Below are 12005 nucleotides of genomic sequence, written 5' to 3' on the forward strand. Positions count from 1 at the left end.
CTTTAAATTACTTAAAACTAATGCTCTTGTTAACTGGGTTCATAAAACTGCACAAAGTCTCCATTAGTAACTCCATTTCCAGTTTATTAGGTATATCTAGCTAAAACTAATATATAGTGATACAGTGTATCCTGCAAATTTCCTACTGAAAAGCAATAATGCCAACCAAAGAGGCATTTAACTTATTATCTTTCTTGTGGTGTGCTGAATTACACTCACTCTCTCTAGTCTCAACGTGCAGAAAACAGAGGGCATAAATGTAGAAATTGATTTATTATTTACTTAATATAATATGCTATAAATGAGATTTTACAGCTCAAAGGAAATTTTAACTAAGACTAATTTAAAATGAAATAATTTCAAAACTCATTTGTGAAGCTAATTTAATTATTACAATGTGAAAAGTGTGATTTATGACAAAGCTTTCTGTTTACTGGCACAAGAGTGTATAAATAAATGATCCCACAAAGCGTAACGAGACAATATTCTCAGCTCTTTTCAACAAAAACATGTCTGCCTTTCTTTCTTTCCACTAGGACAACATGACTGTTTGTTTAACCACTGTTAAAACGCTCAGAACTCATGCTCAAAGTAAACACCAGTACGGCTGAATGGGGTTTTTAATGACATGGGCTTCCTGCTGCGTACCTTGACAGAAAAGGGCTGGGCGAGGTGAATCCTCACACTTCCTTCTGGCCTCCAACAGAAAAGGCACCACAACCACTGGAAGATAGATCTCAACCCAACCTATGAAGATATGTAAAATACACACACACAGATATATATCTTGACATATTTACATTTAGGAGGACATGTGAACAGCAATACCACTAATGAGCAGGATCTATAACGAGTACTAAGATAAACAGCCGCCCTCATAGTGTGCTTAGGAGTACAGGAACTGTGTGTACAGCACTGTGTGTCTACAGTGTGTGAATGACAGAGCAGAAATGATGGGGCAAGGACCTTATTATTGCAATTAACCAAAAGCAACACCCACTCTCCGGTATCATCTCAAAGTGCAGATAACAAAGGGCGTTATTAATGGAGACTAATAATCATCACAGCTGCCTTGAAAAAAAATAAAATGCAAACCTCAACTCAACGACCAAAGCTGCCCAGTGAGAAATTAGAGAGCAAAGTTGTGAAAGCTCTCGAAGTTGGAGAGTCATCACTGACAACTTTGGGTTTTTTCTCGAGACCACAAGTTTCATTCTGTGAGCACCTCTTTAGACAAAAATCTGAGAAACTTGTGCCGTCAACACACAACACAGATATCCTGATCACAGGACTGTAACTACAAAATCTTATTTTTAATGGACTCAATATTCTTTGTCTTTCTTCTGTTTGAGTAGACAATTCTCTTTTCCTATTTTTCTAACTACAGCTATTTTGGGGGTTCTTGGGGGTTTAGGCTGTATTTGCTTACATTTGAGTGAACTTGCCCGTGTCTGCTTATTATCTATTAGCAGTTCCTGTTTTCAAAGTAAACATACATACAGCTATGCTTGGATGTAATAACGGAACCAAGTTAACACTGTACAAAATAAAGTGAATTTTAGGTAAATTCATACAGTCATCACACTATTAAAGCATTATTTTTTTCTCCGATGTAGTGACACTGTATCTGTGTGTGAAAGGTCTTTGTGTTCACATTCACTCAGTTGTATCTTAAAAAGTGTTTGCATGTTGATCGCCTCCATGAGCTGTATGTCAAAGTAACTGCTGTCGCTCCAACTGTTTGTCGTGTTGATAAGTGAGCCAAAAAAAATGGCACAGACTGCAATAACTAATTTCCTGTTGTTTTTATAACACTGACAAGCACCTGTTCCTTTCACCATATGCAGTATTTCTGCCTCATGTTCTTTCTCCTTTTTGCAGTTTGAAAACAAAGCACTAAAGCAAACCTGTTCACTTGTTCCTGAGGACAGAACAGTTACAGATGGATCCTATTAAGTGTGTGCGTGCGCTTGCAAGTGTTTGTTTACACACATCCACCTGAATGTAGGTCTTGGGTACACAATCGTACGAGATGCCCACGGGGACCAGACTGACGTCGGGGACAGATCCCTCTTTGATGAGCTGCCTGATGCGAGCCAGCCACTGGCCACCCAGGCCAGACCTCTCTGACACACCAATACTTATTGCCTGGCCCTCATGTAGCAGCTCACGTACCAGCTGAGGAGAGAAAGATGGCAAAGACAGAGGTGTGAAAAATCCTGGGAGTCAGAGAACAATTAACATAAACGCCTACAATGCATTTTGAAAAGACACATAAGCAATAATGCAAACCAGAAGATGGAGGAAACATTAAAAAAAAAGTCCAGAGGCAGAATGTGGAGGAAAGTCAAGTCAAAATGCAGGAAGCAGGCAGGATAAAGAGCAGAGATAAAGCGGGACTGTGGGGGACACTTAATGACATTCAGAGATACTTCCCTCACCCCAAATCCTGTTTCCCCCTTACAGACAACAGAAATTCAATTACCATTGAACAGCAGCTAAACAGGCCTACACTCAATAAACAATAAAGGTCTATTAACACTGAAATACAAGCAATAAACAAGCCTGCCTTCTCACGCAAAACAAATATGCTTTCTCACTTGAAGCGCAACTGAAAACAAACAAAGTAATAAAACATCTCACAGCATCAATTCATAAACAGGCTGTTTATGTTTCACTTTAGCTATAGTCTCTGTATACAGACATCAGACTGAGCTGTTTTATTGAACTGTATAACACAATATTGATCTTAGTAAAGACAGTAGCGCCTTTAAATGAAATGTGGCTTTAGGTAAACTGATACAGATCACAAAGCGGCTGGCTCCTTAGATATAAACAGATATTAAGAATAAATAGATGCTGATGATTACTGGTAAAAAAAATAAAATAACTGAGGCCCTTAGACAGGCACTTGAGGAAACCATAAAAGATGCAAGATGTGGGAGAAAACAATACACACCACGAATATCTCCCAGATAACCGACCTGTCAAGCTCCTGATTTAAACTACCAATGCTCTTCATATTTCCCCACCCTCGTTCTTATGGCTTTGTCACTCTAGCCAACTTCCAGAGCTGCAATATCTTTAGCAAAGACTGAAGCTACTTTGTAATTCTGAGAATGAATGGAAAGTAGGATGAGATGGTAGGGTGGCAGGCTGGATTCTGATTGGGGAGCTGACTGTGATAACAATCCGCCATGTAGTGCAATGAAAAGTCCCTGCGTGTCTGTGAGTATGAATTTAAATGAATGCACATACACTAAGCAGCAAAATTACAAAGATGGGAATTTTTGTTTACCTTCTAATTTTATATAATTACCTGCTATCTAGGATTTATTTTTCATCAAAATGCATTAGCAACATGATTTCGAATTCAGGGCTCAGTGTGCCATTTTAACTTTCACATACAGCACTAATGAGGAATTTGTACCAGGAGAACTTTTTTATGACTTGTGGCACAGAAAAATTTGTGCCTCTAACCTCAATTAGTAGTTGCCCATAAAACTGGACATTTGCATATTGTGACCCAAGTGGTAAACTGTCCTGATGCTGGTGTGCTGCAGAAGTAACCTAAACAGAATCTGTTTAAATTCACACTGACTGGTCACTTTATTAGGTATAACTGTTCAACTGCTTTTTAATGCAATTATCTATATCAACCAGTCGCATGCTAGCAAATCAATGCATTTAGGCATGTAGACATAGCCGAGATGATCCTGGCCATGTCTACATGATACATTATGATACAATGGAAGATTACTGAAAGCACAACACGTCAAAGCTCCAAGCAGATGTGCTACAGAAGAATTCTGTCAGCTAAGAACAGGAATAATTCTCAGCCAAAATTGGGCAATAGAAGATTGGAAAAACACTGCCTGATCTGATAAGTTCTGATTTCTGCTGCGGTTGGGTCAGAATTTGGTGTAAAGAGCACAAAGGAATGGATCCATCCTCCCTGCTATCAACAGTTCAGGATGATGGTGATGGTGTAATGACGTGGGGGATATTGTTAACAAACTTTGTGTCCTTTAGGACCAATTTGTCATTGTGTAAATGCTGACCATGTCAATCCCTTTATGACCACAGGGTACCCAACATCTGATCCTTTCAAGTTGCCACTAAGTGAATATGCTGTTACACTGATGGATTCTTGTATCAAACATGAACAAAGTTTCAAATAATGTGATCAGTGTGAGCCAAAAGCTCAAACTTTAGAGTGCTCTAAATGCTCAGGTTCAGACAGTTCATACCACTCTCGGATCTGTATGACATCAAAGAGAGGGAAAATTCTTAATATAGCGACACAGAAGAAAGCTGATTTAAAGGGTGAAGGGTGGACAACTTGTTTCAATCACCAGAGGAGATGTATCAATACCCATCGTAAGATAAATAAGACTCAGCTGTAAATCATACAGATCTTCTCCAGTTGAGTCTAAGAATAAAACATATGGAGCTGGAAAAGAGCAAAAAAGGTCCCCTTTAATTACACTGGGTTAGACTACAAACAGGCAATATTTGCCCAAGTTAGAAAAAAATGGGTAGAAAATTAAAAATCTCAGCAGCTATTTCATGGTCTGCTATGACATTTAGGGAACACAAATGTCAGTATCTCCCTTTTTTATGTGCTAGAATGAGGTTTGCATCTGTTTACTTTAACACTATGCCAGCTCATGTGTGGCACAGCTTGTGCCTGTTAATGTCCTGATGTTTCCATTTAACTTAAATAAAGCCTCTCAGAACCACTGCAATTGCTTGTTAAAGCAGTCAAGCGGAAGTTTGATGTCTGATATAAGGACCAATTTCTTTTCCTTAAAATAAAGTATGAAAATCACCAGACCTAGGAACTCTTATATACTAACCCTTCTTATTTCTAACTTACAGCAGTCATGACAGACTGGTACAACGTGTCCATCTCAGCATCGTCCTCAGTAGGTGCAGAGGGTGGCAGGAGGACTACACCTACTTTCTGCAGGATGGATCTGCAGGATAAACAAAGCATAGCATAACTCAAACACTAGTTTAATCAAAGAAAATGTGCATAAAGTCATTCATGCACATTTTCACTGTTTGAAATAAAACTGCCCAGCTCAAAAATAGTAGCGTGAATAAAAGTGATAAACACAGCACCCTATTTAGTTTGTGTGTATGAATGTACCTTAGGGAGGCGTTCTTAATTTGGAGAGGACAAACAGTGTACGGGACTCTGAGGCTGTGATAGAAGAGCACGAGAGGGATGAGAGCGCAGTCCACGGCGCTCTGACGCACGTACACATAAACCAGCAGAGATCCCTGAATTAGAGAACAGAAGCAGCTTCTGATAAACAAAATTCCTCACATTCATTACATCAAACAAACACGGATTGTGCAGAGGTGACGCACAGATTAAGGAGCGAATCCGTGACCTTAGATTAAATCTGCTTTTGATCAAGCCACACAAAGGAAACAGGAAGGAATGAAGAAAAATTTATTTTATGTTTTAAAACTAGCAAAGACACAGTGAAAAATGTGTGAGGTCAACATTCAAGTATTTAAAGATGCAGCCACAGTTCAAGTATAGGTGGTGAGTATGCCTGAATGGCTGGATTGATTGTAGAAGTTGACAGCGCAACTTTGTTTTTTTCCCAGTGTCAACAACAGCTCTATTATTTGCTTTGTGGTCCCTTATCTTTCGAGTAGCATTAGTGATTTTTTCCATTATGGACATGGAAATGAAGAGCTACTATCGCAAACTCAATTATATATCGAGTGAAGTCAAAGCAGAGAGATAAAACACGATGGCACTTCTGTGCATGCGATATTGACGCTACAGCAAAAAGCGCTTTGCAATAAAAGAATTAAAACACATAAGCAGCCTGAGCATTGGTAGTCTTCATAAACTCATGATAAAAGATATGTTATTCTTTTTTATTTGCTTTTTTAATATAGTGAAAGACACAATAACTGGGTTACACATGAAATTATTTTATATGAATTTGGTTGTAACTACAGCCAGTATGCAGTGGTTCAAACGGTTCAGTGAGGTCACGCTGTAACCCAACTTGCCTCAATAACGCAGAAAATGAGAGATTTTCAGGTTTGTCATGAAACAATTTATGGATGAATAAATTGGTAAAGATTTAGACAATGGGACTAAACAAGATTTAAATTGATTTTGTACACAGTCCCTCCAGAGATAACCCTCGATATATCCTGACAATTACACTGCTCAAAAATATTAAAGAAACACTTGATCATCACTGTTTAATACAAAGTCATAAACACAAATCTGAATCCATTTCACCTCCACTGGAGAGGCAATGACAAGGCAACCCCCAGAAAGGGAGGGGGGGCTCGTCTTATTGCTGCTGTCTAATTTTTCTCTAGTTTTGCTTTTCACTGGTCTCCTTGTCACTACTTCTACCTGCAAACCAATTAGGTGTCACAGGTAGTTGAGCTCCTCAGTAATGGTACATCCAATGTGGTTTACTGTGTCTCCCAACATCAGTCTGTAGAGTGTGAAGGAGATACCAGGACACAGGTACAAGAAAAATATCACTGCAGCCCTGAAAAAAATCATCTCCAGTGGGTTACTTATGAGCATGTTTCTGACCAAACTGACCAAAAGACAATGTTAAGCTGCCTGCAATATATCATTCAGCAAGACTGGTTTGGGATGGTATTATCTTTGGAGGGTCACACAAACCTCCAGGTGTCAGCCAATAGTACCAAGATGAAATTATGAAAATCTCAGAGCCACTTCCACTTCATGCTCGTGCAGCTCCTCCTGCTGCAACACAATGCCCTTGGACAAATGGTGTAGTTAGTGCTTGAATGACAAAAGCACTCATACTACTGAGGGGTTCTCAGGCTCTTCATACCTGAATCCAGTTGAGAAGCTCTGGCACAGAAATAGCACCATAGGCTATTCAGATCCAAATCTGGGAAGAAATATCCAAAACAACATCTGCTGTCTTATCAGGAGAAGTCCAGATGTTGTTGGATTTAATGGACTGATTCTTATATAGCACTTTTCTGCTCTCCCGGAGCACTCAAAGAACTTTATACAACACACCTCATTCACCCATTAAGACCTATTCACACAAGCACTTCTTTTCTCTATGCTTAAATGCTTCCTATCTAACATTCACACACATTAATACTTTGATGGACGCATCAGAGAGGAACTTGGTGTTAGTATCTTGCCCAAGAATATTTGGCATGCAGGCTGGAGCAGCCAGGGATCGAACCACCGACCTTACTCCTGAGCTACACCCACCCTAATGTGCATACAGACACATGGGTGTCAAAAAAATAACTGAGCCATCTGAAGATGCAAGTCACATCAAATCAAATCAAATCACTTTTATTGTCACATCACATGTGCAGGCACACTGGCACAGCACATGCGAGTGAAATTCTTGTGTGCGAGCCCCACAAGCAACAGAGATGTGCAAACACAACAACACAAACGAGCAAAATACAAGAATGGCCAACCTGAAACTAATAAATATATGTACAATATATAATAGTGTATGCATTTCTGGATGTGTATACTAAATATTTTCCTACGTGTGTGTGTGTGTGTGTGTGTGTGTGTGTGTGTGTGTGTGTGTGTGTGTGTGTGTGTGTGTGTGTATACACATTTTTACAAATTAAATAGTAAAAAAAATAAAAATAAAATAATAATAATAATAATAATAATAATAATAATAAAAAAATATATAAAATATACAGAGTTGAATATGTGCAAAACAAGTGGCATTTATATACAGTGTGGAGTGCATAATGTTGAAGTTCCAGTAGTGAAGCTGAGGTGTCTATGACTTGTTCAGCAGTCTGATGGCCTGATGGAAGAAGCTGTCTCTCAGTCTGCTGGTACGGGACCGGATGCTGCAGAACCTCCTTCCTGATGGAAGCAGTCTGAACAGTTTATGGCTGGGGTGACTGGAGTCCTTGATGATCCTCCCCGCTTTCCTCAGGCAGCGCTTCCTGTAGATGTCTTGGAGGGAGGGAAGCTCACCTCCAATTATCCGTTCAGAGCACCGCACTACTCTCTGGAGAGCTTTGCAGTTGTAGGCGGTGCTGTTGCCATACCAGGTGGTGATGCATCCAGTGAGGATGCTCTCAATGGCACAGTGATAGAAGGTCCTGAGGATGCGGGGGCTCATGCCGAATCTTTTCAGTCTCCTGAGAAAGAAGAGGCGCTGCTGCGCCTTCTTCACTGTTTTGTTTGTGTGTACTGACCACGTAAGATCCTCAGCCAGATGTACTCCAAGGAACCGGAAGCTGCTCACTCTCTCCACAGCAGCGCCGTTGATGGTGATGGGGGTGTGTACTTCTCTGCACCTCCGGAAGTCCACTATCAACTCCTTTGTCTTTGCGACGTTGAGGGTGAGATGGTTGTCTTGACACCAGTGGGTCAGGGCGCTGACCTCCTCCCTGTAAGCCGTCTCATCACCGTTGGTGATAAGACCCACCACTGTAGTGTCGTCCGCAAACTTCACAATGATGTTGGAGCTGTTAGTGGCTGTGCAGTCGTAGGTGTAGAGTGAGTACAGGAGAGGGCTCAGTACCAGTACCAGTGTTCAGTGTGATGGGGGATGAGGTGATGCTGCCCAGTCTGACCACTTGGCGTCTGTCAGACAGGAAGCTAAGGATCCAGCTGCAGAGGGAGCTGCTCAGTCCTAGATCCTGCAGTTTCCTGTCCAGCTTCGAGGGAACGATGGTATTGAATGCTGAGCTGTAATCTACAAACAGCATTCTCACATACGTGTCTCTCTTCTCCAGGTGTGACAGGGCAGTGTGTAGTGTCAGGGCTATGGCATCATCAGTGGACCTGTTGTGGCGGTATGCAAACTGTAGAGGGTCCAGTGAGTCGGGTAGTGCAGAGCAGATGAAGTCCCTGACCAGCTTCTCGAAGCATTTGCTTACGATGGGGGTCAGGGCTACAGGTCGCCAGTCGTTCAATGAGGAGATGGTGGAGGATTTGGGTACAGGGACGATGGTGGCCATTTTGAAGCAGGCTGGGACTACAGACAGAGAGAGGGAAAGGTTGAAGATGTGTGTGAACACTCCAGCCAGCTGAGCCGCGCATCAGCGTGTGATTTAAATTGTGAACTTTGATCTTTGTTGAATCCGTCCTCACTGGATTGAAGATTTTTTGTTTTCCACTGACTGCCGTTATGTCACAGTGAATTACTTATTGTATTTCAGAAACACTTTCCAAGTTGAGTATTTTATTCATCAGGACTGGATGTGCGACTTTTACTTTTAAAAGTCACATTAACTTAATTTCACAGCAGAGTATTTGAAAACCATTAGAAATCATAAGAATAACATTTGAGGTTTTCTGTTAGCGGAAGCTGTTTTCACATGCACTGCCGCGTGCAACATGTGAGAAAGCACAACTTCACACAACATCCTGAATGTACTGACGTTTTCCAGAGTTTATCTGTGAAAACAACTTTAGACACACACAACATTTCAGCGATAACAAAGCTGAAGACCTCGCTCACTGAAATCATTCATGCCCATTTTAAGCCTGATTCAGAGTTATTTACGTCTGTTTATTTAGTCAACCATGTAATTGTGAAGTGTGAAGTTTGTTAGGAGAAAAAGAAAATAATTCCACATAAAAAGGCAAGCAGGAGAAACCTCAACTTTCAAAAGATCCCAGACAATTAGATCTGTTTACTTCACCTTACCGAATATATTCTCACATTTCTGTTTACCTTGAAATCTTTTGGAGTAGATGTGTTTACAAATGGGGCGGCAGCTTGTTTACCATCTCAATAGATGTCAGAGCACAGCCTAATGTGAAGCCAAAACCTCCCAGTATCAACACTGTGCAAACACACAGTGTACTTTCCATTTTTTGCAGCAAGAGACACCCTTCAGCATAGCAGATATTTAATCTACAAAGGTGTGTGTGCATTTATAGAAATTTGTACCTCTTGTGAGGCTCTGTGTAAAGCCGACAGATGGTTGAGGTTAACTTGAATGCTGCCGAACACAGAAGCAAACATCTTCAGCATCGCCCAGCACACGAATCTAGTCAAAAGAGGATAGTGGGTGGAGGGATGTATAGAAAGAAGAGATGAAAAAGTTAATGACAAGAGATGCACACAAGGCCGTAATAGACAAATGAAGCCAAGAGAAATAATCACCAATAATATAATTTAGGAAACAGTTTAGCACAAAACGGGAGGAAAGGACAGTGTTAAATGTGATGTTATGTAAATGAGACAGGTGGGGGCAAGAGAAAGTGGGGGAAAAGGATGGAGATAAAAAAAATGATGACATAGGAAAGAAGTGAATCAGTAAGCAATAAAACAGCAAGTGTGAGAGGATGACAGATGTAGATAGAGACAAAGTCTATAAATGAGGGAGACTGAGGAAGCGAGGAGAAATTGAATATTGAAGAGATTTCTTAAACTTCAAGACAGTCAAAAGGTTTCTTTAGAAACAAAATAAAGTTTCCACTTCATTTCACTAGACATTTGAAGAATTTCTGACACTATCTGAGGCTACAGAAACATGGTCCCAAGAGATGATAGAGTCATAACATCCAATTTCAATTTAAATACAACTTAGTGCAGAGATCAAAAACACGCCGTCCACTAGCCGTGGACAAGTTTGTGTCTCAAACAGCTGTCAGTCATCTTGAAGAGCATGATGATTGACAGCTAGAAAGGCATTCATCTGTAAGCAGTCACACAAGAAGCTTTGAGCTGTCTTACAGTAGCACATAAGCATTTCTGTTTGTCTCTTCAACACAATTTAGGGTTTGGAAAGCCTATTGTTCTTCCCCCGAGTGACCAAAAAGAAGTAGGAATTTGTGATATCTACATATCTCCACTGACAGCTGACTATTCCAATTTTTTCCAGTAAAAATTCTTAAAACAATCCTGTGTACAAAAATGTAGAACATTCTTGTAAGACAGAAATCCGAAACCCTGAGCCTCAAATTCTGCTTTTTCTGCTGGTTTAAAAAAAACAAAACATAAATAAACATAATTACTGAAATGAATTTTTTTTAATGAATCTGGCAATTATCTTGGGCTATTTTGTTGATAATTAATATTCATAAGAGCCTGTGATTGGCCTGTTCGTCATAGCAACCACAGCTGTGCGTTTTTGGGTATCGCCAACTAATACTGCAAAAACACTAAAGCCAACAATGTGTGAGTTAAGCTCTTAACATTTTTCACTTATTCAGTCCATCTATGTAATGAAAGATGTAAAAGTGACTCATGAATGGCCACGTCACTTTAAAAGAGGCTTTTTAATTAATTTCTCCATGCTTGTTGGGGACTATTCTTCAACACTGATCCACAGTAAACCTACAAAGCACAAGGACGGTCTAAGTTCAATTGATGCAACATTGTTAATGTTCATTGTCATTAAAAAACATTCAGCAAATGGCTCATTAATGTGTTTTTAATAGTTTTTGGACAGAATAAACCCTCAATGAAAATGAGAAAAAGCTTTAAAGACCTTGAGTGCACAAATGATACTTGTTGGCAGGATCAGTTGATGGGTGGCTTTGGTGTTGTCAAGGCTTTAAAGGGACAGTTGACCTGATATTTTTTAGATGGCTCTTTTTTTTAGTCATTTTATTTTGGAATGCCCAGTTTTGGAGATATTAGCTGTGGACATGTCTGCCTTCCATCAAAGTCCTTCTACAGGCAAGTCTTGTCACTCGCCAGTAATACAGGGTGGGCCATTTATATGGATACACCGTAATAAAATGGGAATGGTTGGTGATATTAAAGTCCTGTTTGTGGCACATTAGTATATGTGAGGGGGCAAACTCTTCAAGATGGGTGGTGACCATGGCGGCCATTTAGAAGTCGGCCATCTTGGATACAACTTTTGTTTTTCCAATAGGAAATGTGACACATCAAACTTATTGGTAATGTCACAAGAAAAACAATGGTGTGCTTGGTTTCAACGTATGATCGTTTTGGTCACTGCAGTTGCCCGCAGCTTATCTGGATGATACCAACTGGTCTTCAAGCAGGTTT

At 40.2% G+C, this 12005-nt stretch overlaps 1 protein-coding gene across 21 annotated transcripts in view; it reads right to left on the bottom strand.

The window, feature by feature from the left end:
- Window positions 1–12005, bottom strand: part of gpat2 (glycerol-3-phosphate acyltransferase 2, mitochondrial) — a 170840-nt gene that overhangs the window by 24485 nt on the left and 134350 nt on the right. For 19 of the 21 annotated variants that reach the window (XM_082553961.1, XM_082553959.1, XM_082553962.1 and 16 more), the window contains 5 exons: window positions 9930–10029; window positions 5156–5289; window positions 4880–4979; window positions 1993–2178; window positions 649–747 (listed from right to left, as the gene is read on the bottom strand). In XM_082553961.1, the coding sequence (XP_082410087.1) occupies window positions 649–747; window positions 1993–2178; window positions 4880–4979; window positions 5156–5289; window positions 9930–10029 (619 nt within the window). The remainder of the gene's footprint in view (window positions 1–648; window positions 748–1992; window positions 2179–4879; window positions 4980–5155; window positions 5290–9929; window positions 10030–12005) is intronic. The other 2 variants (XM_082553958.1, XM_082553965.1) reach the window with 2 other exon arrangements.

Source organism: Aulonocara stuartgranti (genome assembly GCF_965226115.1).
Source record: "Aulonocara stuartgranti genome assembly, chromosome: 12".
NCBI classification, from domain to species: domain Eukaryota; kingdom Metazoa; phylum Chordata; class Actinopteri; order Cichliformes; family Cichlidae; genus Aulonocara; species Aulonocara stuartgranti.